The 24,918-nt window shown below is 35.3% G+C and overlaps 1 protein-coding gene and 1 non-coding gene across 2 annotated transcripts in view; both read right to left on the reverse strand.

Annotated features, from left to right (window-relative positions):
• The window catches only part of LOC149410378 (clotting factor B-like), a 51,783-nt gene that overhangs the window by 12,621 nt on the left and 14,244 nt on the right, over positions 1-24,918 (reverse strand). The window contains exons 3-11 of the mRNA XM_089648870.1: positions 19,436-19,544; positions 19,252-19,352; positions 13,633-13,687; positions 13,437-13,540; positions 13,250-13,304; positions 12,900-13,003; positions 12,702-12,816; positions 10,359-10,507; positions 5,500-5,609 (exon numbers count right to left, since the gene is read on the reverse strand). Coding sequence (XP_089504996.1) covers positions 5,500-5,609; positions 10,359-10,507; positions 12,702-12,816; positions 12,900-13,003; positions 13,250-13,304; positions 13,437-13,540; positions 13,633-13,687; positions 19,252-19,352; positions 19,436-19,544 — 902 coding nt within the window. The remainder of the gene's footprint in view (positions 1-5,499; positions 5,610-10,358; positions 10,508-12,701; positions 12,817-12,899; positions 13,004-13,249; positions 13,305-13,436; positions 13,541-13,632; positions 13,688-19,251; positions 19,353-19,435; positions 19,545-24,918) is intronic.
• TRNAG-UCC (transfer RNA glycine (anticodon UCC)) lies at positions 3,219-3,290 on the reverse strand. The gene has a single exon. It is a non-coding gene; the product is annotated as a tRNA-Gly (tRNA).

Here is a 24,918-nt window from a genome sequence, read left to right on the forward strand (position 1 = left end):
TTCTGTTCGAAAGTGGTTTTATGTTTTCATTATCGAAACAAGTGAATTTGTAAAAGGGCTATTTTTATAAATAACTAGCTGTATTTAATTAAAACTAATAAAGAAACCCGGATTTAAAGCATTATTTTGAAACCACCCTTCATTTAATCCGGTGTAATCATAAAATGTTTCTACTCTGCAGGGTTAAAACATATGACGAACAAAATTTAACCCTGAAATAGCCGAAATTTTTTTTTTTTTGGTTTTTTTTTTTTTTGGTGACGATGCTCAAATCAAAAAACCTTATGTTTATTTGGGTTCCCCATGTGGTGTAGATTCTCCAGTTTCCCGCTTGTACTTCGAGTTTCCGGACACCGTGTATAGATAGATTTGCAGTGAAGGGACTTTAAAGTTTTGAAATAGTCTGATAGTGGGGTAATAATACGGAAAATTAAAAAAAATTTTCATTAAAATTTTTTGGATAATTTCTAATTGCAAGATGTAATGAATACAGAGATAGAATCAGGGAGAAATAAATGATTCTACTCTAAAATTAAATATGTTTCTTGGCCCGTTGTCCCACAGGTCATTAAGGAATCGACATAAACCGAGTGCTATAAGACCCTATGTCGTTTGCTTACTGATCCGTGGGACGACGGGCTTATTCTAATAAAAAATATAAAATAATTTTTTTATCCTTTCTATTGTTTGTAATTTCCACTCCATATTATACCATGGTATTTTAAATTAGTTTTAACGGTGAGCACAAAGCAGTCATGTTTACATTATTTGAATTGATATTACAGTTATATGAGTGTTTACCAGCGGCGGTCCGTGACTTTTCATTTAGCTATCTAGAGTGGTTGGCTAGTGGCTAAAGATTGACAAAAACGATATATTTTAATAATTCAATAACAGAGATTTAAAAAAAAACAACAACAACATTACTAAACTAGGCCCCGGAAAATAATTTCACTTAGGGCCTACGCCATCTTTTGGGATGCTGTGTAATTCTTGAAGAAGGTCTTGAAGAAACCCATATCGTAGGAAGGAACAAACACAGAGGCCCGCAAATTATTTCACAGCCAAGCTGTAGAGTTAAAAAATAAATCTTAGAAATGACCTGTTCTCATGTGAATGTGACAAGTGTTAACCGTGTACAAATATAGGCAGCATCTTCCATTGAAATACCGGTACTTACTTGTAATACTTGTATCGAAAATGAAACGGAAACACTCCTAAAACAATCTGTATCTCTTAAACTTGCTGGAGGTCTAGCACGGTCAGTCGCTAAAGCCATATGTCATATATGGTCAACAATTGATAAGAAATGATCCGACGGCCGATAAACATATTTTAGGCCTCCATAGCATCAGATAAGTTTCGTTTAACTGTCAATATACACATCTTCTTTAATAATGTCGTTCTTTATGCAAAATTACTGGCTTATTAACGAACAGAGTTGAACTAACGAAGCTCTTAGAATTGGAAAAGAAGTCGTATAAGTGGTGAATTGAGGCGGGTGTGGGTACCGCCGACCCGAGAACTATTTATAACATAACCAACACCTCTGCCCCAAGTGGTTCGCTTCGTTTGGTGACTTAGCAGGGGTGCCTGGTTCATCAGGTTTATCGGGATCTTGGCGGCAGATGTGTCTGCCCACCAACTGCATGACAGGCCGGATCGGAAGAGACCTTTTGACCTCTTCAGCAGGACTCTTTCGGAACATCGCACCGCAGTGGGAGGGATGGATTCATACATCTGTTATTCCTGGACTCACTAACCCCCAGATTCTAATCCACCCCTTATACCTTTTTCCTTCCCAGAACTTCCCATCCTTCCTTTCCTAAAGAGAAGACCCACACAGCATCCCCAAAGAGTTAAAGAGAGGCCGTGAGGGGAACTGTTTTGAAGCTAATACCGGTCGGTGGCCGAGTTGACATCGCGTTTGGGTCCCACCCAGGCGTAGTGTGTTCAATTCCTCGGCTGGCTAAGTCCTCCATCACAACACAAGCAACATTTTCAGCTTACTGTGGTGGTAGTAGGAGATTTTCAAATATTGTCAGGTTATTCGTAACCCGGGAATGTTTGTCTTAAGAAACCTTAAGATTTATTAGCAGATACTTACTTCGTGTTTACTTATAAAACAAATATAATATGATTTATTTATCGTTTTTAAAATTTCAAATAAGGAATTAAACAAATACGTCACTATCTCAATGACATTTCTATTTTGAAATATTTTCAGGTGGATAGGCCCCATAATATTGAAAAAATGCAAATACGAAAGTCAAACACGATGTTATCACATAAAAAAGTAATCTTTGCTGAACCATTAAAATGGCAACCATTCTGAACTCAAAACTAAACGTACAGACAGATGGTAAGTTTTTAGATTCTCACGGCCAAAAGCATTTTTGTTGTTTGTTTCACACATCTTCGGATCTACCGGATCTGCCCTGATGATGGACACTGCAACGCTGTCCGAAACGTCGGCTAAAGAAGGAGTTAGCGCAACACGGCATAACACCCCAAAAACAAACAAAAAAAAAGTGGGTGTGTCAAGCCTACGCAAGACAGAAGTGAAACTTCTAGTTTCAGCTGATGCTTGGCGTGGCGCAGTTCGCTGGTGTCTGAGAGAGAGGAAAGAAGAGAAGAGAGAGAACGTTCGTGAGCGGCTCCCCCACCTCAACAAGGTTTCACTTCAAAAATGCCACAGCCGAGAATCGAACCTCGCTTAACTGATTGAAAGCCAACCACGCTGAGCACCAACTGTAAGCAAAGCCGCATAAATTGATTATATTATGTAGGTTCTGAAAATATGAGAGCTTGTTATGTTTTATAATGTTACCTACATCACACCCAAAATATAATATATTTTTAAAAATAATGTACAATGTACAGAAATAGAATCCCACACAAGATCGCGTAGTGCGCTCTAGCGAACGGATATTTTATCAGAGGGAGATAGTTTTAATTTTTTTTTCTGTAAATTATTACATATTATCAAAATAAATAAATTAATTAAATAAATGTAATACAATTATCATAATATACGGATTAGATAATAATTTTAATCCAACACAATAACGCAAAGCGCGCTCTAGCGGAGTAATGTTTTATCACAGTGAGATAAGTGTTTTTATTATTTTGCAATATTATTTTCTTTTAAAAAATGTTCTGACCTACTAAAAAATAAGATATTGAATGAAAAAGGCGTTAAAAACAAAAAAATAATGTGCGATGGCCGAGAATCGAACTCGGATCAACTGCTTGGAAGGCAACTATGCTGACCATTACACCACCAACGCCAGTTGTCGGGATGAGCTAAGAAGCATTTATATGTTACTTCAAAACTTTGACTAGATCAAATGAACTTTAATCGGTGGTGGGGGTACCCGCATTTTCGTTTCGGTCATGAGTCGGTTTTACTCCGGTCCTCGAAATTGCATGACGCGCGTAAAGAAGTTTCACTTCAAAAAAGTACAGACAGATGAATTGCAAAACGGTCGAGTTAAAACAGGACTTCGCAACGCAAAGTCAATTATGTGGGTTAAACTCACTTGTTCGCCACTTATACCATGAGTTTTCAGACACCTTTTTACAACGAGTTTGTGAAATATCGTCTAAAATGTGCTTCAATCTTTAAGGTTAGATCGTTCAAATATCAAATCCAGAGGCGGATTTGCAGTCTTGGCCGCCCTAGGCCCCAGGGCCCCAGACCATGTAGCCGCTCCTTTCTCAGTACCCATCATATTGACCAGGAGTATCCAAACTTTTCAGTCAGTTCCTGCGGTCAAAACCGTTTTAATTTTCCTGCCATTATCATTCATGGTTCATGGGGTGAGATTTGTCCAGGTCTTGGCGGCGGATACGTCTTCCCACCTGCTGCGTGGCGTGCCGGATCGAGGGAGGCCTTTTGACCTTTCCAGCCGGACTATCTTGACCCATCGCCTTGCACCGCAGTTGGAGGGATGTATTCATACGTATGTCACTCCTGGACACACTAATCCCCAGATTCCTACCCACCCCTCATACATTTTCCTTTTCAGAACTTCCTATCCTTCCCTTCCTTAAAAAGACCCTCCACACAGCATCACCTAAGATGACATAGGTCGTGAGGGAAAATATTTTCCTCAAAGCCTCCTGTGTGGAATTAATGCAAAAAAATACGCTTGCTAAATTCGCTAGTTCAATTACTGTATAATTGTCGATTGTCGCAGGCCGGATTGATGACATTGGCGGGCCGTTGTTTGGAGACCTCTGATATAGACTATAGACTACATAATGAATTTACTTTATTGACAACTTTTATCAAAATCGATTCAGAAATTTAGTTAACTATAATAGCTGCTAGTTTGTAATACTTTCTAAGGTTTCAAGGATTTGAATAAAACATTTAAAACAGTTTTAGGTTTAATTTATTTAACTAGTTTCAGGTTTATTCTCATACAATAATATACAGGGTGTCCGGAAACTCGTAGTACAAGCGGGAAACTGGTGAAACTACATCACATTTGGAGTCGATTTTGTAGTATATTTTTTTTTTATTTGAGCTTTCGCTATCGAGTAAATCGAGTTTGAAGTTGATTTTTTTTTTTTTAATCAAATTCTTATAAATTATTACTGAAGATCAAAGTACCCAACTAATTAAAACTATTTGAAAGTAAAACAAATGAAGAAACTCGGATTTGAAGCATTATTTTGAAATCACCCTTCATTTAACCCGGTGTAATCATAAAATATTTCTGCTCTGCAGGGTTAAAACATCTGTTATTCAACCCTAAACACCAGAAAAAACTTTAACCCTAAAATAGCCGAAAAATATTTTTTTTTGGTTTTTTTTTTTTTGAAAATTCTCAAATCAAAAAACTTTATGTTTTTTTGGGTTCCCCATGTGGTGTAGATTCTCCAGTTTCCCGCTTGTACTACGAGTTTCCGGACACCGTGTATAAGTGTTTCACAGTTACAATTAGGGTTGCCCGATACGGGATGAATAAAAAGTTATTATTAAGTCTCCAAACAAATAAAAGAAATCACCACCTCTATTAAATAAAAATCAACTTAAGGTACATATTCGAATATAATAACTAAACTTAAAATACAAATTAAAACGTTGGTAAAAATTTTTACGTAAAGCATTATCTAACATAAAAAAAACTCAACTCTGTAGGGATTGGAAATACGCGAGCGGACGAGCGACGGAGCATGATAGGTGTGGCGAGGGCGGCTGTGGGGCGTGGGGGCGCGCTGTGTGCTGTGTGTGAACACGCTCTTGCATATCGCTATTTCGTATGTAGAATATTTAGGTACTTAGGAAGTAATTTCTTGTTATCATCTGTGACTTTTTTGTCACGATTGGCCGCCCCTAATATCTGGCCGCCCTAGGCCCGGGCCTACATAGGCCTAAGGGCAAATCCGCCTCTGATCAAACCAATTTGTTTTTTCTATTTTCATCGTTGCAATTTTCATTATAACAAGGAAGAGTTGAATTTTAAAATGAAGAAACAATAAACTCACCCAATCACTGTAATGGCGGATGCAGAGCACAGCACCCACCTGTCACTCAGTAATGTCACTGTATACCCCCGCCAGTAGATCGCTTCTCTCGGACCTGATGCAATTCGTCCCTGGGAACACAACATATCTTCATATTAATCTTCAGCCTCATAATAACATCTGCCCCGATGATGGAAACTGTAATGCTGTCTGAAATTTTGGATAGAGTTGGAGGTAGCGCAACATGGCATAGTACCCCAAAAAGAAATCACCTCAATTAAAAGATGTAATTTACATGTTAGTATGGGTGAATAATATTAATTGAAAAACAATACATTAAACTGAAGATAAATATTTTGTACATACATCACAATTTTTTTTTAAATTTAATTTTTAATTTGATCCCATGACCACTGAATCCAGAGCCAAGGACTTTACCCGCCCGCCGATGTGTTCAGAGAAAAGTCAGATCTATAGCCTAAATTTAAATAGTGTTAATTGAAATTTTAGTTCCTTTCTATTCATGGGCTTTCAATTTTGTTTAACAAATTTAGTTTTTCTCCAAAAAATAATTAGTTAATAAATAATTACATTTCAAAAGTAATCGTTGATAAGATTTTTGATCACCTAAATAAATGTTTTGCAATGAATAAGCAATTGAATTTGAATTGAATGTTGCTTATTTCAAGAACGACGGACTCTCGTGTCTAAGATGAATGAAGTTTGTATATACTTGACTGGCCACGCACTAGGCAGCTGAAATGATCTGCAATTTGTATTCAAATGTATTCAAGCAACGTCCTAGGGCCCTATGGAAGCCAAATATAGTCGGCTAGTCGGTCGAAACATTGCGATTGCGCAACCAGCCTCAAATGTGACTAGGGTACATGTGTGTGGATGCCTCAGTCCTCAGTCCTCACGCACTTGTCGTGGCAGCCAGTAGAACAGGTGATATTAGCTGCTACAAGCTACAACTGGCTGCTGCTTTATAGGGCGGCTGCCTGGTGCGCAGCCAGCCCAACTCTAAGGTCATGCTATTTCAAAGAGAGATTACAATATAGACAGTGTAATATAGTTGAGAGTTTGTTTATTTGGGAAGTATGTTTAGAAAAGATGGAAAGATTATTTAAAATACAGCAAAATTCAGATTTTTTAGTAAAATTTTTTTTTTTCTTTTCAACAACAATTTAGTTAAGTAAAGCAGCATTTTGAAAAGATGCAGAATTTTTTCATACCTACAGGACGTTAAATAATATAATTTCATATTAATTTTTATTTTTTATTTATTTATAGAATACATGATAGTACAATAATACATTTTCTTACATGTGATACATTAAATCACCACACTAGGCGACTGCCTGTCTCGTGGCGACCAATGGTATATAGTTAGTATGTGAGGTCTAGTGTTAACATATGAATTAAATATTTATACATGTTTAAAGTATGAAAGATTATATTAGAATGAATTATAATGGAAATAGAAAATATAAAAATGTTAAAGTAGAAAGCAGAAGACAAAAAAAAAGGAAAATAAAAAGAATAAAGAAGAAATAAAAATAAAAGAAAAACAAAAAAATAAAAAATTTAGAAGTCTAAGACATGCTATTATGCAGGAAAAGATCAAATACATAACTCTCTTTTCTGGTTGTGTAAGTGTACATGCACGTATGAGCGCGTAAATACGCGTGTACACGCATACATCCACACACACACTTATTCATATTTATAGATGCATACATATTCATACAAAGATATACAAATATATATGTATACATACATACATACACATATATATATATATATATATATATATATATATATATATATATATATATATATATATATATATATATATATATGTATGCATACATACATACACACATATACACATGCCTACTTGTACATAGTTGTTTATTCACTATATCACTCATTTTTTATGACAAAAATTGTTTTCTTATTTTTTTGTATGGTGATAATATTGAGCAATACAATATGAAATAAGACATTTTTTAAGGTTATTATGATAGAAGCAGAGGAATCTAGTTCGGAGTGGAAGAATTTATATTGAGTACACATATAATTATTATTGCTATGACTCATATAAAAAGTTGCCAGGAAAGTAGTGATAATTAGATTATATACTTGATTCTCAAAAGATATTAAAAGACTTGAGATTGGAATAAGGATGGTAGTAATTGTGTGTGTTTCAGAATGGTTTAGCTGTTAGATAAGATATTTAATACATATTTTAGTTGTTTTTATGATAGAGCTAGGAGAGCAATAATTAGAATAGTTAGTATATTGATGGAAATATTTAAAGTAAATATACTTCAATTTCTTTTTGTTAAAAGTTACAAAAAAAAAATGTTTGTGATAAGTAGAGCACTAGTGATGTTATATATACTAATTACAACATAAGTAAGCTGGATGAAAATATGTTTTATATTGGTTAGATATAGTTTTTCTGTAAGAATGGGATTACATAATATAAACTCACTAATTGTGTTAAAAATGGATGAGCTTGATAGATTAAAGAAAAATCCATTATATCTCATGTAGGGTATCCTGGTGGTGGTGTGATTCATAAAACAAAAACAAAAAACAATCGATTTAAATAATAATAATACTAAGAAGAAGGAGAGTACACTATTTTGAGAATGTGTTAGTTTGTCGAAATTCGTGGTATGGCTCATGGAAGAATCAGAGAAAAAAGTTATGTTTACAGAATTAACAATATTAAAATATATATAAACAATATACTGAATAATAGTAAGGTAAATATTTTTGTTTTAGTTGGACCTAGTTTGGTGAGGAAAATAATTTATCATCGAGGATGCAACTAAATTAACAAGCGAAACATACCACAATGCGAATGAAAAGATGCATATGATTTTGCAATAAGATTGTTTATGAGTTTTAAATGCTATTGGAATGTCTTTATGTATTTTCGCGATAGATGAGATATATATATATATATATGTTCGAAAGCAATGTAATATAATATTAGAAGACATACTAATAGCCATTAGGGAAAGTAAGAATACACATTGAGTATAATAAAATATGAATGTCTGGTATAATGGAGTGATATAGCAGCATAGTAGCTTGTATCGTCAGTCACAGTAATTGACGTTTAACACGGTCCAGATCAGCAATATTATTTATAGAAATTATCTTGGAAGTATCCGTTTGTCTCAAAAGAATGCGCCCTCCGGTGGACCAAGAGTGTTTGTAATTATTGTCTCTGGCAAAATTTTTTGTTTGAGATAGCAAAAATTTTCCTTTTTGAGTTAATTGATCGGATACATAGATGTGTTTGGCGGCTTGTGATAATCCTAGATCCCTTGTATTTATTTTATTTGTCATAGTGGTTGTGGATTTTTTGTAAGTTTTGAATTTTGATTTGGTGTTGAACGTCGCTACGATAGGTCTTGGATTTTTGTCGGAGAACTTCGGTCCCAGCCTGTAGATTTTTGTAAATTCAGAATGCACGCCGGTATTTTCGTAGTTGATAATTTTAGAGATTTTTTTGAGTACTTCTGCATTATTTTCAATGTCGGACTCCGGAACACCTCTTATCTCGATATTACAGATTTGGCTTAAATACTCCAATTTATCGATTTTTTCATCTTGTTTAGAGATAGTACTTAGTAGCATATTATTATGATTTTTTTGTGTAATTAATTCCTCATTGGCTATTTCTTGAGTTTTTTCGATAACATTTATACGTTTTCTTAGGTCATCTTGCTGATCTGACATAAATTGGATAGATTTTATTATTTCGTTATTTTGTGAGATGAGAGCTTCATATTTGCGTACATATGAATCAAATTTGTCTTCCACGAATTTCATAATGGATGTTTTGAAATCAGTCAGCTCTTTAATAAACAGTTGAGAAGTTAAAGGACCATTAGCGCCATCTATATTTGTGGTTGTTAAGTTGTCCGTGTCGTTTGGTTGGTTTGCAGATTTCGGCAGTTGAGTAGACTGTTTTGCTTGTTTGATGATAGATGGCGGTTCTTGCTCGTTGTTCAATAGTATGTCGTTATTAGTCTGTTTTGGTTTGGTATTTTTAGCATTTTTACTATTACATTTCTTGCATTTCCATTGTAAACTTCTTGCACTACGGCGTGAGGTTTCAGTAATATCCGCACAGCCAAGATGGTAGTTCATTTCACAGACACTACAGCATATAAAATCTGACGGAGTGTCAATGTTTTTTTCGCATACAATGCACTTTGTATTCATGATTATGTTATTTTATGCGATCTTTACGTACAAAGAGTTATTTTTAAGTGGATAAGATAGTAATCGGTATTCACTATTGCGTCACGTGAAGCGGAATAAGAGAAAAATAATGTTGATTTTTTTTCCAGTAGGTAGAGTTTGACACTTCGTGGCAGTTTTGGAAAGTAGGTAAAAAAACACTAAAACAAGCCACTCCACTTAATAAAAATTATCTGGTTAAACGCGCGGTCTACGATTTAGAAGAAAAGAGCACTTTAAACTTAGTTTACTATTGTTTTGTTAGGTAATTTTTAATAATTTTATGTAGACATAGAAATACGTCAACACTAGACTTGTTGGTAATTGTTTATTAAGTCGGCATTTTGACGCTTAGACGGTTTGGGCATGTCGAGCGGATGAACCAAGAAAGTAGTGTAAGGAGAACATACGACGTGGAAGTTACTTGAGTCGGGTCGGGTCAAAAGTCAGAATAATGCAAGAGTATGTGAGATGAATTATGAATGTGAATAAAGCAAGAAGTCTATTCTCTCTGCCTACCCCTGCCAGGAAAAGCCGTGATGGCTAGTTAGTTATTTCAAGAAATTAATTAATATAATAATAAATAAAGCTAACTAATGTCTGAAACTTACATAGTACGGGACCTCGGCGGCAGTCCTCATGGGAGTCCTGTGATATTCTATGTTGGAGTCTGGTGCGTGAAGAGGACACAGGTTTCCCCGACTCCAACCGATCCTTGTTTCTTGGCATGGGGAAATTTTACCTGCCAGCTTTATGCAGTCTATAGAGGAAACAAAAAATTACAAGTAAATGTTTGAAGGGCCTACAGTTATTCATGGGATTAACTAACTCACAGAGCGGACGATATTTATAGTATTTTTAGCAGATGTGTATATTAACACATTCTTTTTAGGAAACGAGTAAATTAGTCATAAGCGTTTTTACAGTAAGACGCGGAGACGAGTTTACTCGTTTTGTTTGTAGGAAACTTGTAAGCAAGGGGTTCTAAATGGGTGCGGGGTCATGTGTTTTCTATTGTTGGCGGTACCCGATCTATCTACATGTCAATACAATGAGTTTGAAACACAACAAAAAATAACAAGGGTATAAATAAACAGTCAGAACATTGCTATTATTTTATTACCTGATAATTTTAACAAAGGATTTTGTTTTTGAATTTTCGTTTGTCTCGCCAGTAATTACTTTATACCGCTTTCGTACAGACGTCTTATATTCGTGTTTCTGAGTTCATTTTGCTTTTAATACACATTTTTCTATGTTAAATTTTCGTATTAAATACCTAACAACTATTTTGTGTTGGTGAAAAATCTTTTTGAACTGCCTCTTGTTTCTTGAGTGATATTGTTTTTGATAAATATTATTTTTGAATGTTATACATAATTTAACTTTCCTAAAGATTATAATTTTACTTTCCCCGAAAAACAATCAAGATACATACGAGAGTGACGATGAATTGTTTGCTGACAATTTATCTAATTGTTCCTGAAGTTCCAAAGTGACGTAAAAAGTTTATCCGATTTCGATCCTTGTGAAGAAGATGTTATTCGTCTTCCATCGACGTTTACCCGAAGAAGAATAAGTTCATCATCTAGTTCTGATTTAGACCATGGCGAAGAATGGTCATCAAGAAATACTCCACCAGTTTTGGAGGAGTTTCTAGGGCAGCCAGGAATAAATACCAAGGACGTTCCTGACAGCGTGGTAGATGCCGTAAATTTGTTTATCGACGACATATTGTTTGGGTTCCTTGTGGAGGAATCAAACCGTTATTAACCGTTAACCGGCAAAAATAAAAACGTTTTACGTCGTCGCGTATGTTCCGCTCACAAACTACGCAGTGAAACGCGGTACATGTGCAAGTTTTGCAATGTGCCCCTGCATAAAAGAAAGTGTTTCGAACGCTATCATACATTGAAGCACTATTAGGTTATAGTTTTTTTTATATGTAATGAAAATTTCTAAATAATCTTGTAATTTTGTATGAATAAAGTTATTTCGATTGTGAAATACTGTTTTTTCTATGATTCCCAAGAAAGTAGAATGTTTTTGTTCATAAAAAAAGGAATTACACATACATTGCTAAGTAAATAAATACAGACATCTTTTTTAAGTAAAACACTGAAAGTTTCATCGAAAAATATCAAATAGATCATAAGATGAATATTTTGCGGAAAGTCAAATTTTGGCGCTAAAATTAAAAAAAACACCCGCGCTATGCCGTGATTTGGCGGGAAAATGCCCGACCATATAGTGTTAATATAGTGCCTCTTGTTTCATTACCTCGGTCCAGTAAATTTGAACATATTATTTTGAAAAATAAGATTTTTTTTTTTACACTTACATTAAAGGAAAAACATAACATTATTTTTATGAAATAAAAACAATATTTTTTGTTTAAAACCACGATTTTTTTTTATTAATTTTAAGACCGACCGGTTTCGCTACACTCGAGCATCGTCAGGGTACAAAATTAAACAAATTTGTTTAATTTTGTACCCTGACGATGCTCGAGTGTAGCGAAACCGGTCGGTCTTAAAATTAATAAAAAAAATTCGTGGTTTTAAACAAAAAATATTGTTTTTATTTCATTAAAATGTCAAACCACAAAGTGATTGCTTTCTACGAAAACATTATTTTTGCTGATGCGTGGTTTGGTAGGATGTCTAAAAATAACAAATTGACGTGCCCTACTTAAGGTTGAGAGTAACTCTAGTGTTTAGTCTGAAAATTTATTAATTTAAAGAAAACAACTTTGAAAAACAAAAAAATGTCACAGTTTTGTTGTAAATCATCCTATTGCATTGTTTGAAATTTGAGAAAATACAATACTAATTGTTAAATTTCAAACTATGTATTAGGTGTATTTATAACAAAACTGTAAAAAAAACTGAAACAGATTTTCAGATATGCAACATAATTTTAAAATATTTATGGTCAGGCTTAGCAATACTCACAGTCTGCGGCCTTGAAGCCAATCGGTAGCTGAGTGAAAAGTCCCTTCGGAAGCGGCGGACAGGCAGCCTCCGCGCAGCACACCAACTCCGACTCGTTATCAGTTAAGTCACATTTCTGTAAGCAAAGAAAGGTCATGTTAGGGGCGCAAAGTCAAATATGTTGTTATTGTCAGAGACACATAAAGGGAGGAACAGTACCTGTGGTAAAATGCCTTCACTGGCGGCCTCCTTCGCTGTCTGGCAGTAGGCGAATGGTCTGCACACTCCTGTAGTCCTCGTGTCCTTCATCGTGCAGTTCATCCCTTCAAACAAACAGATACACCAGGGTTAAACAATACAACACAACATGACGATGAATATTCTACTCGCAATCCAGATTCCGATTAATATTTTCCGGTCTACTGTAAGATGTGTCATCAAAAATTCAGAAGACTGGCTGCTTTTTGCAATGATGGTATCGTGGTGATGAGTGAGCCCAGGGAATCAACGAGCCATCGCATCGCCTACTGGATTTGTAATGAATGATGATTAAGTTCTGGGTGCTATACCTGCAACAACCCCCTCGCAGCAGACAATCGGAACAGAGCCATGTAAATCGCAAATCTGAAAGTAAAAAAACAAATGGTAAAAAATAACTTGCACTAAACTTGTATCCAGATGAAGAAACCATTACTTTTGAATTAAGTTCACGATTAAAAATAGAGATAAAAGAGACACGAGACTGTAAAAGTTCACCTGAGGAGTGATTCCCTTAAGGGCAGCGTCTACGGCAACGGGGCACTTTGATATACGAAGGCACTTGCCGGCCCGCCCTGTTTCAACTACCGAGCATTGATCACCTGCAAAAGCAATATACCGTTTATGCAAGAATAGGGACATTTTATTGAGAGAAAGATGATTATTTTAATAAATTAATTATTGAGTACTATACCTTCAACTACTGTCACCAGAGGGCAGCAGACAATCTGAACCGTTCCCTCTGAAATCTGAAAAAGAATTGGTGTAGTCTTCATTGTGATTTAAATAATTAATGAAACAATGTTAATAAGATTTAAAGAACAGAAAAGATTAAAGAAACAGAACATAAGAGATTAAATCTCAACCGAGAATCGAACCCGGGTTCGCTACTTACTCCGGGAGGAATACATGTGCTACTTAAAAAACTTATTTTAGCCGTCGAACCTTTTGATCCTCTGATCTTCCCTCTAACTAAACCGTATAATATTATTATCTGTTTTGGGTTATCCTTGCCAAGAGTTTCTTAATGTTTTATTTTTGTAGCAATATTATTTATTCTTTAAAAAGTCTCCGATTTAGCATTAGTGCAGACACTGTCGTGTACAGTTGTACAGATTTCTAATCTGCGTAGTATTTGATGCCTTTTTCACACGGTGCTAGTATTTTAGTCGTAATGCCAGTGCTGTCCAAACGTATATTAAGTATGTTGATGTCCCCACCAATACCACTATCCGGTGCACAGGAGGCGATTCTGGCTTACTAGCCTGGCTTGAAATAAACAAGAGCGGTGTACACGGTGCTAGGAAATTTCAAGCTAGTATAATTGCAGTGACTACGGTAACCACACGTCCGCATCTGTTTATAGGGAAAAATGAACAGCTTACTCCTCTTTAGCACCTGCTCCGGACCTGGTTGATTTTCCATTTTTCACAACTCTTGACGATATATTGCTTTTAAATTTAAATAATGTATTTATCGCTAGCGGAATCTATCAGACACAGAATAACGTCTTGGGGAAACTCTTGCGAGACAAATATAAGTTAGATTTAAACAATCCTAAACTCTATGACTAAGCTTTCGGTAAGTATAATTATAATTATTAATTATACCTGATGCTTGGAAAAAGGAAAGCATAGGTGCTCTTCGTAAATCGATCACTGTCTGGCTTCACCAATTAGGGAGAAAAGAGTGTGAACTCACACTTTTAAAAAAATAAAACAAACAAAATATCAAACACATTAAGAAAACAAGAAAATAAACAAAACTAAAAAAGCCAAACAACAAGTTAACATCAGTTAACTTTATAACTTTTTGCTTTTAATCTTTTGTAATAATTTTTTTTTTATGTATCATTATTTTTTTATATATATATTTTATATTTTTTTCTTTTAGTTATGTATATATTATATTATTTTTCTTTTTTTTCCTTTCCTTTTTTGTTTTTGTTCTTACAAAATATGTATGCGTGCATGAATACTAACTCAATTTTGACTGTCCTAAAACGGGAATTCCTCCTAGTTGGGCAGTCAAAGTATTTTTATTTATATATACATGTGTCATTGTATCATCACCTGTACTTAATAAATAAATAAATAAATAAATAAATAACTAAATAAATAAATAAATAAAGTTAAAGTCAATTAATATATTACTTGTTCGAGGGATATTATGGTTTAAAATTGTATGCCAAAACCCCTTGACGAATTCCATATATAAAGTTAAAGTAGATCACACACACAACACAAGAATGTCCATTCTAAAAATCTATATATATTTATATATAGGTATACAAAATAAATGCTTGTTTGTTTGTTTGTCTCCTATAGACCGAAAAACTATGGGACCGATTTTGCTGAAAATTTCAAAGTTTATTCCTATAAGTACCAGGATGGTTTAGAAAGTGGTTTGAATAGTGGAAGTCGGGGACGCATGAGAAATACTTAACTAATTATCTCTGCATAAATGTTCACATAACATAGTTTTTTAAGACCACACCCTGCATAGTTATCCTTATTTGTTAATTTATTATATCTATTATACAAAAAAAAAATGTATATCTAAATGGGACGTGTGGGATTGCACTAACCTCAGTCTGTCTCAATCTAACAACATTCTGGAATAAAATTATTATTATTATTATAAAGGGTTACGATGTGAATTTAATAATACTACATGAATTAAATTGTAGAAAAAGTTGGGTATGCCCGAGAAAGATACGAATCAAATAGTTATTTGTGGTAAAACGAGGCGAACGTGATGAAGGAAGAAAGAGGCATGGGACAATGTACGACTAGGAAGTGAATGTCTTGAGAAGTCGGGGACACCCGAGGAAGATATGGCACGATGATCGAGTGAAACCAATACTTATAATAATACAATAATAATCCTTCCGCATTTAAAATACACCCAGTTAACAGGTACACTAGAATTCACAACCTCAAACCATTTCTAAGTGCCCGAGCGATGCCGGGTAAACTTCAGCTAGTTACTAATATATACGGCCAACAAACATTTACTTATTTTATGCATTCTAGTAAGTTAGTAATAGGTGCGTACCTTACTATGATCTAGCAGATCTGTTTAACTGCACAGAAGCTAAGTACAAAAAGGCTATACTATCATATCTTCTAAATTATTGTTAATTAAACCTAAGTCTACTCATACTTTTATCATATTTTCTATGTACTTGTATCTCCTTTTAGAGCTTGTATTAATTTTATACATTCTGTCGTCACAGTTAATTGTTATTTTTGTTTCAATTATTACAAGTGTTTTATTATGCTTGTATTCTGTGACATGAAATTATTTTGTATGGTATATTTATACCGCGGATATTAAATAAATAAATAAAATGCCAATGAAGGTAAAAGCGAATCGGTCTGCAGCACTGAACTAAAAAAAAATTTAAATGGATCAAGATTTTCTATGTTGTGATTGTGTATAAATACATTAGTATCCATTGATTTTATGGCTACTAATCAGTAGGATTAGGAATAACGGCCGCAAGTATGTTGTGAACCTTTGGTTTCTGTATGTCTATGAGTATGTTGACTGTGTTATATCTATCTGTCTATGTATTTTAGGTGTTTGTATTGTAGAATCTTGAAATGTTATTCTTTTGTATGTATTTTATATATTGCGGCTACTCGTTATATGTGTGCTTTAGTGTCATAATTAATATTGTGAACATGGCCTGCTAACAAACTGCTTTGGCATTTTAGCGGGTGCTTATAAAGGATAATGAAAAATAAATGTCTTTAGTGGTCATTATTATGCAGATTGTAATTATTTCTGTATAATATTTTTGTAATGCTACGTTACGCATAGATTTTTCTTTATAAGAAGGAATAATAGCATTAGACAGACATTATTTTACAACTGTAAAAACTTTAAATTAATCTTGTTACTTGGTTTTCGCATTTTTAGAATCGTATCGTGTCAAAAAAACATAGCGCATCGTCACCGAGCACTAGCCGATCAGGTACTAGCTTTGGACGGCCACACAAAGATAACAAGAAAGCTAGGATATAAACTTCGGTGGTGGGGGACGTTACCAGTGGCGGATCCAGGGGGGGGTCACGGTGGTCATGACCCCCCCCCTGGATCCCAGCCCAGGGGGGGGGTCATGACTACCTAGGTCCTGGGCCCATCCAGGACCTAGGTGGACCACTAATTAAAATTGTTAAACATAATGTTTTTATATATTTTTTGTCACAATATAAATTTTATTTAAGTACTTTCAATATTTAATTAATTTAATATAATACTTTGTTTGACGGCAAACGCATTATTCGGGAACGAACGCATCGAAAATTTGAATTTCATCACCGCCACCGGCGCGCGCTTCGGCCGCCACCTTTCATATTATTATGACACATTTCGTGTAACCACGTGTGACGCTTGCGCGCGCTTTGTTTCGACTAACGTCTAGCGTCTAGCAAAACCTAACCTCAATCGGAACGACTAAACTTTATTAATAAAGTGTTTACTTTTATTTGTTTACTAAGTTAAAAAAAAAAAAGTTCCAATATAAGTAATAGTGTTCTTAAAAATTGTTGCTGCAAATTCAATTCATTACAAGAAATGGTAAGTAATCTAATCAGTTTCTTCATTATGCCAGTGTATGTGTGTTTAAACTCAAATGTTATTTGTTAATGTTCTAAGGCTGGGGTTAGACTCGTAAGTTTTTTTCCTGTAAATCGCTCTTGAAGGCGAGTTTGGCCAAATTCCCAATGTAAACGACACCAAAAGTCACTTAACGTAATTTTGGTAAGTTACAGAACTTATTCTTTCGGAAGTTTTTTGACAGGTCTGGACAGGTCTAACGCGCCCGCGCGAATTAACAGCCTTCCTATACTTCCTAAAGCAATTCTTAAGGCGAGACACAACCTCGTTCATCGAGGTTTTCCCAAGGCTAACATTTTAATTTATTTCGGCGAAATTATAATTGAATTTAAAAAAAATAAAATTATGCCGCACGAGGGATGCAAGTTATTTATATTTTAGATTAATAAAACAATACCTTACAATTAATATATTTTACGTTCAACGATTTTAAAACTTTATAACCCGTGTATAACTATAAAGTTAGCGGACTTAGCGGTAAGTACCAGATTTTATTTTTCTAGATGATGAATTAATAACTTCGGAAGTGGACACATTTTTAATATTTGTAACAAATTCTTCAGAATCAATTAAAATGAAGGCTAAAAGTGTGGTTAATTTTTTTACTAAGATTACGAAAACGTTAGTAATTTTTTTTAGAAATGCATAGTATTATTTTTAATGATGGATTTTGAATGATTTACATGAAAATGTTCCGTCTCCGATTATGTTCGCTTAATTTTGTAAAATTCCACACTGATTATTTTTTTTATACGGCAACACTTTGATATCCGGCGAATTTTTGAATTTGACGTTTAACGTTCACTAGATTTATTGTTTGTTCTCTGCGAACTTAACCACTTAACCTTTGATTTGACTTTTTGCATGAGTAGGTGATTTGGTATATTTATGCTTTTTGCTAAAGATGGCGGTGTTTTGACAGATGTTATGAACAGAACTCCGTACAATTTCATGCCATTTTTGTGACATTCGTGTGGAAAACGTTCTTTTTTAAATGACTTTCGGCTAGTTAATTACCGTTTTTTTGCACATATAAAATTATGTCCCGTCTTTCCGGTTTATAAAAAATTGTCTGATTTTTCGAGTTGAAATTTTAAAAAAATCACCAGGGTTTCAAAAATACGATTAAAAAAAAATACGGAACGTCTTAGAATATTTGTATATATTATTATCAAAATTAAATTATAACTTCTTGTAACTGTAACTGACCGGACCTAAGTCCTCCATCACAACACAAGCAAGCATTTTCGGCTTTCTGTGGTAGTGGTAGGAGTTATTGTTGGGTTATTCGTAACCCGGGAATGTTTGTCTTTCTTTAAAAAAAAAAAAAACTTGACCACGACTACGTGACCCCCCCCCTGGCGCCAAAGCTGGATCCGCCCTTGGACGTTACTAGCTCAAATAATAGAATCACATCCTATTAAACTATCCTGTCTTGAGACGATATCTTACTGGCTTCCTCTAACTTACTAGATTAAAAGCAAAGCTAGGTTGAAATTAAAAATTGTGCAATGTTTTACTTGTTTTTACCTGACACTCCTATTTTAAGAATATTGATTTTAAATATTCAAACCGATGCTGGTATAATTAAAATTGCAAGTGTAAAAATCATTAAGAGCAGATTAAATTTCCGCGAGTGTATAAAATTGGTATTATTGTCAGATTCAAATAAAGAGGGGAACATTACCTGTGGTAAAATGCCTTTACTGGCGGCCTCCTTTGCTGTCTGGCAGTCGGCAAATGGTCTGTATACTCCGGCTATCCCCGTGTCCATCGTGCAGTTAACACCTTTAAACAAACAGATACATCAGGGTTATACAACACAACAGGTGATGGTGACTGATAAACTTTATGAAATGAAAGTGATGTACCTTCTCTAGGGGTAGCTGTTTTTGCCTGGCGTCTGGTTTCCAGTCCTGTGTTTTGCCCCGGTACCCAGGGGCAGCACACTATCAACCTGTTCTCTGGGGAGGCGCACACCTGAAAACGCACTACATCGAATTACCTACGCATTTGTACATCTGCATGGGGGGCATACCTACTTTTAAAATTTACTCTCCACAATGCATTGTTTTTTAACCTTTGAAACATACCAAATTTTCTAAAAATATCAACAATTGGTAAACATACAAGTAGTAGCGAGGTCGGCAGGACAGAGCATACTGACTGACTATTGGGAGATACATAATTAGTTCTGGGAGACATAGTTTTATACATAGTTTGCATATGAACTATGATTTTTATTTAGATAAACTAACTAACTAACAGAGAGGACGGACCGCCAAACAACTCGGTCTTGGCAAACAATCTTTGCCTCATTCACATTCATTTCTCGTTGCATACATATTATTCTGACTCTTGACATGAAACGAGTCAAGTTAAACAGTTATAATTGCTACCCCAGGAATCGAATGTTGACTCGATCAGTAACTGGGAACTGATGTTGACTTGATACAAGCACCTAGCCCTATCGTTTGTATAGCCGCTCATTTGCTTTACTACGGAACAGCGCCACTGGCGGAGAACGAGCGAGCGAGTGCTCAGCGGAAAGCCTACGGAAGCGGTCTTCTTATAAGGATTCGATGGGTGATCTCTAGACGACATGGCCACGAGTTAGCTAGCTTGCATGTTGCTGGACATAGCGTTTCAAGTTTTTATTATATTTTGTGAGGTCAATCTTTGATTCACATGGCGCCCAGCATTTTGTAACAAGGTTAGTACTAATGGTTTAATAATGTCAAATGTACGAATTAATGCTTTGCACTTACTCCAACCTACAAGCGTTTCCAAAAAGAAACCTTGAACACACTCTGAGATGTAATTAGTCTTTTCGTTTTATTATGTATTACATATTTAATTTCGTAATGCACGTAAATGTACACTTGCAAATAAATGTTTAAAATTTGAAATCATTTATGTTATTTTGATTCTTACCCACATATGAGTAATAAAATATGTCAGATGAGTGTATAAATGTTACAAAGTATCTGATTCACTTGATCGTGCCATGTCTTCCTCGGGCGTCCCCAAATTCTGCTATTATTCACATTTGCAACATTTTTATTCTCCTTACATACCTTTCTTTGCTCATTCGCTCTATTTGCCCAAACCATCTAAACGTCTCTTTCTTTGCTCATTCGCTCTATTTGCCCAAACCATCTAAACGTCTTTTTTTTTTTTTTGTTATTTGTTTTTGGGGTGTTATGCCGTGTTGCGCTAACTCCTTCTTTAGCCAACGTTTCGGACAGCATTGCAGTGTCCATCATCAGGGCAGATGTGTTATTTGAGGTTGTGTAAAAATGTGAGCTTATGTATGAGGTTGTGATACCGTGTTGCCAGCTCCAACCCTCTGAGCTAACATTAACGAATTATTTTTTTATTTATTTAAAGTGGTTTTCTTCGTTTAGCTCTGGTGTAGCCGTCAATTACCGGATACCAAGAACTATTGAGCTTAGCTCCATCGTCTCTATTAATGTTTACGGGATTTTTATGTATTTCAATGGCCTCCGTAATCAGCCGTGCTCTATAAGTTTTGGGTCTCCCCAGGATTTCAGGAACAAATCCAAAGTAATGCCCGGTGTCAATCAAATGCTCGGCAATTGCCGATTTGTCAGGGTGGCCGAGTTTACAGGCTCTGAAGTGTTCTGAAATCCTTTTGGAGATAGTCCGCTCTGTCTGGCCTACATAGACCTTGTCACATCCGGAACAGCTGAGTTTATATACTCCATCTGTTTCCAGAGGAAACTTAGTCTTTGCAGACCTCAGTAAGTCCTGTATCTTTGTTGTTGTTCCGAAGACAGTCTTGATATTTTCCTTTCTCAATAGCCTGGCAATTCTGTCTGTCACATTGTGCACATAAGGCAGGAAGGCACAGCCTTTCGACTCTTGTTCAATTCTGTCTTCGTTTGGTGCAGATTTGGCTCTTATGATTTGCCTTATCTGACTTGCTGGGTAGCCGTTACGCTCCAGTGCATCGGTCAGCTTCGTAAGTTCCGCTCCGATTTTATGTTCTTCACATATTCGACGAATAGAGACGATGGAGCTAAGCTCAATAGTTCTTGGTATCCGGTAATTGACGGCTACACCAGAGCTAAACGAAGAAAACCACTTTAAATAAATAAAAAAAATAATTCGTTAATGTTAGCTCAGAGGGTTGGAGCTGGCAACACGGTATCACAACCTCATACATAAGCTCACATTTTTACACAACCTCAAATAACACATCTGCCCTGATGATGGACACTGCAATGCTGTCCGAAACGTTGGCTAAAGAAGGAGTTAGCGCAACACGGCATAACACCCCAAAAACAAATAACAAAAATACTTTTGGCCGTGAAAATCTCAAATCATATTTCATCTAAACGTCCCTTTCTTTGCTCATTCGCTCTATTTGCCCAAACCATCTAAACGTCCCTTTCTTTGCTCATTCGCTCTATTTGTCCAAACCATCTAAACGTCCCTTTCTTTACTCATTCGCTCTATTTGCCCAAACCATCTAAACGTCCCTTTCTTTGCTCATTCGCTCTATTTGTCCAAACCATCTAAACGTCCCTTTCTTTGCTCATTCGCTCTATTTGCCCAAACCATCTAAACGTCCCTTTCTTTGCTCATTCGCTCTATTTGTCCAAACCATCTAAACGTCCCTTTCTTTGCTCATTCGCTCTATTTGCCCAAACCATCTAAACGTCCCTTTCTTTGCTCATTCGCTCTATTTGTCCAAACCATCTAAACGTCCCTTTCTTTGCTCATACGCTCTATTTGCCCAAACCATCTAAACGTCCCTTTATTGATCTTACTCATTACGCTTACATCAGCCTTGCATTTTTTGCGGATCTTTTCTCACACGATTATACATGGATTTGCTACACAAAAGTCTCAGGGATCTCATTTATACAGCATTTAGTCTACTTTTATCCTTCCATTCCGTTTATTCTTTCTGCCAGTTTCATTCCTAACTTCAAGACATCAGGTTGGTACCAACACTCCATTGTAGACTGCTAGCTTTGATCATTTGGACATTTTTTTTGCTAGTGCCAACTGCGTTCAGTCCTCCATTAATGAAGTTACCTGCATTTACCCTTCTTTCAATATTTCTGTCAGCCTTCCCATCTCTCGTAAGTATACTTCTTAAATACACAAACTCTTCCATCTGCTCTAAGTATTCCTCATTCACAACTATAGTGCGCACTGTTTTCGTTATCTCTCTTTCAAACACTCTTATGACTTTAGACTTACTTACATTCATCTTTAACTCATTCTTCATACATACTTGGTTCATCCCAGACACGAGAGACTGTAGATCTTCCATACTGTTGGCAATAAGCACCGCATCATCAGAATACAACATGCCACATACTTTTAGATTACTCAAATTCGCACCCAGTCTCTTCTCTTCTTTCAATTCTTGCATACAATTATCAATGCATAGATTGAATAACCATGGTCACATAACCATGGTGGCCTTGTTTAACACCTTTTGTAAATATCAAACCAACCCGTAAAACCACCGTTCACCCTAACAAATGCAACACTTCCCTCGCGAGAGACGCAATTGCCTGTGTGAGATTTTTTTTCACTCCATACTTGGACAACACCCTCCATAGATTTTTCCTGTCGACTCGGTCGTATGCTTTTTTTAGATCTACAAAGGCACAGAAAAGTATCTGTTTTTTTTCCAGAAACTTCTCAGTGAGCATACGCAATGAGAAGATCTGGTCCATGCACCCCCTTCCACTCATAAAAGCACCTTGCACATCCCATATTTTATCCTTTGTTTCCTTTCTTACCCTTTCAAACAAAATTCAACCATATAGCTTGCCAACTGAACTTAGCAGGCTAATAGCTCTATGTTTCCCACATTCCATAAGTGACCCTTTACCTTTGTATAACGGCATGATCAGAGCCCTTATCCAATCTAAAGGCGTGTAACCCTCCTTTAAACATTGGTTAAATTTCCTTTAAAATATTCAGCAGCAATATTGTCGAAACCGACAACTGTTCCATTCTTCATACATTTAATCGATTTTTTTATCTCATCCATACAGATTTCGGTAACATTCACCCCTTTATTATTCATATCTGATTTGCCACTGGAATCACTGTCAATCGGGTTACTTTCGAAGACTTCCCAAAATACTTCGTGCATCTCTCTTTTATTTCTTCTTCATTCGTCAACATTTTTCCTTCTATCGATTTTATCACTTTCATGCTTCCGTTTTCTGGACCACTCCGGGACCATTTGACTTCCTTCCAAAATTTTTTAACATTTTCTTGGAAGTTGTTTGTCATTTTGATTCCTTCTTCCTTTTCCAGGCGTTTCTTTCGTTATTTCACTACAATTCTTACACTTTTCTTGCATCCCTTTTAAACATATTTCGCACGATCCCTCTCTTCACCAGAAGCACTGCCAGCTTTATTACGATCATATTTAGATACTCTTAGATGAATATATACAATATGAAGATGATTTCAATAATTAATTTATTATTTTTATTCCTCTACTTTCTTCCAGTAGTTAAATGCAAAAAGGCTTTCCTTTAATTATGCAAATGAAGCACGTTTTGGGCAAATACAATATTAACACATCATAAAGATTATTATGTATGATCGCTAGAGCCGGAGAACTATAATTAAGTTTATGACATCAAACAAACGAGTGGTATGTCTAAGAAATTTATATATTAAACCGTAAAATGGAGCAAGTGGTAGGCAGGGTCGTTTCTAAAATTTTCAGTGAGCTGAAGTGGTAAGATTGAAAAATTCCATATTCAAGCTATTTGTTATTGTTGGAATAAAAAGAATAGAAAAGATGCAGCTCGGAAACGGATAGAAAATCTCTCTTTTCTGATACACATGCTGGTCATAACTGCAACGTTAAATATCGCTGCTTCATTCTTGTTCACAGAAATAAAACACCCTGATATTAACACAATTGAACACAAATTTCGAGAATTCAAACTTTCCTGGAATCAAAAGAAGGACGAAGAATTTTACAAATCATTTTGTGTAGTGCACAAAGAGTTTTAGGTCGTGAAAGACATGTCATAAGTCATAAGAACTGCCATGTCAAATATTTTCTATTTATTGTATTAAAGTACTCGTGTATTTTTGTTGTCACGATTAGTTGAGATAAAAATTTAGCTCTTTTAATATGTCTTACGTTAAGTTTGTTTTAAAAAAACTATCGTTTTACAAAAAAAAATTAACCTTTTTTTCTGTTGAACATTCAACGAAATACCGACTAAAAATAAGCTTTAAGTAAAAAAAAGTCCAGAGGAAGTATGTATGGTTGATTGGTGTATGTTTTCTTGCTACTAAAAAATAAGAGATATTTCTCTTAGTTTTTTTATTCTGA

This window comes from Hesperophylax consimilis, chromosome 28 (assembly GCF_061612785.1).
Source record: "Hesperophylax consimilis isolate HC1 chromosome 28, BYU_Hcon_1.0, whole genome shotgun sequence".
Lineage (NCBI taxonomy): Eukaryota > Metazoa > Arthropoda > Insecta > Trichoptera > Limnephilidae > Hesperophylax > Hesperophylax consimilis.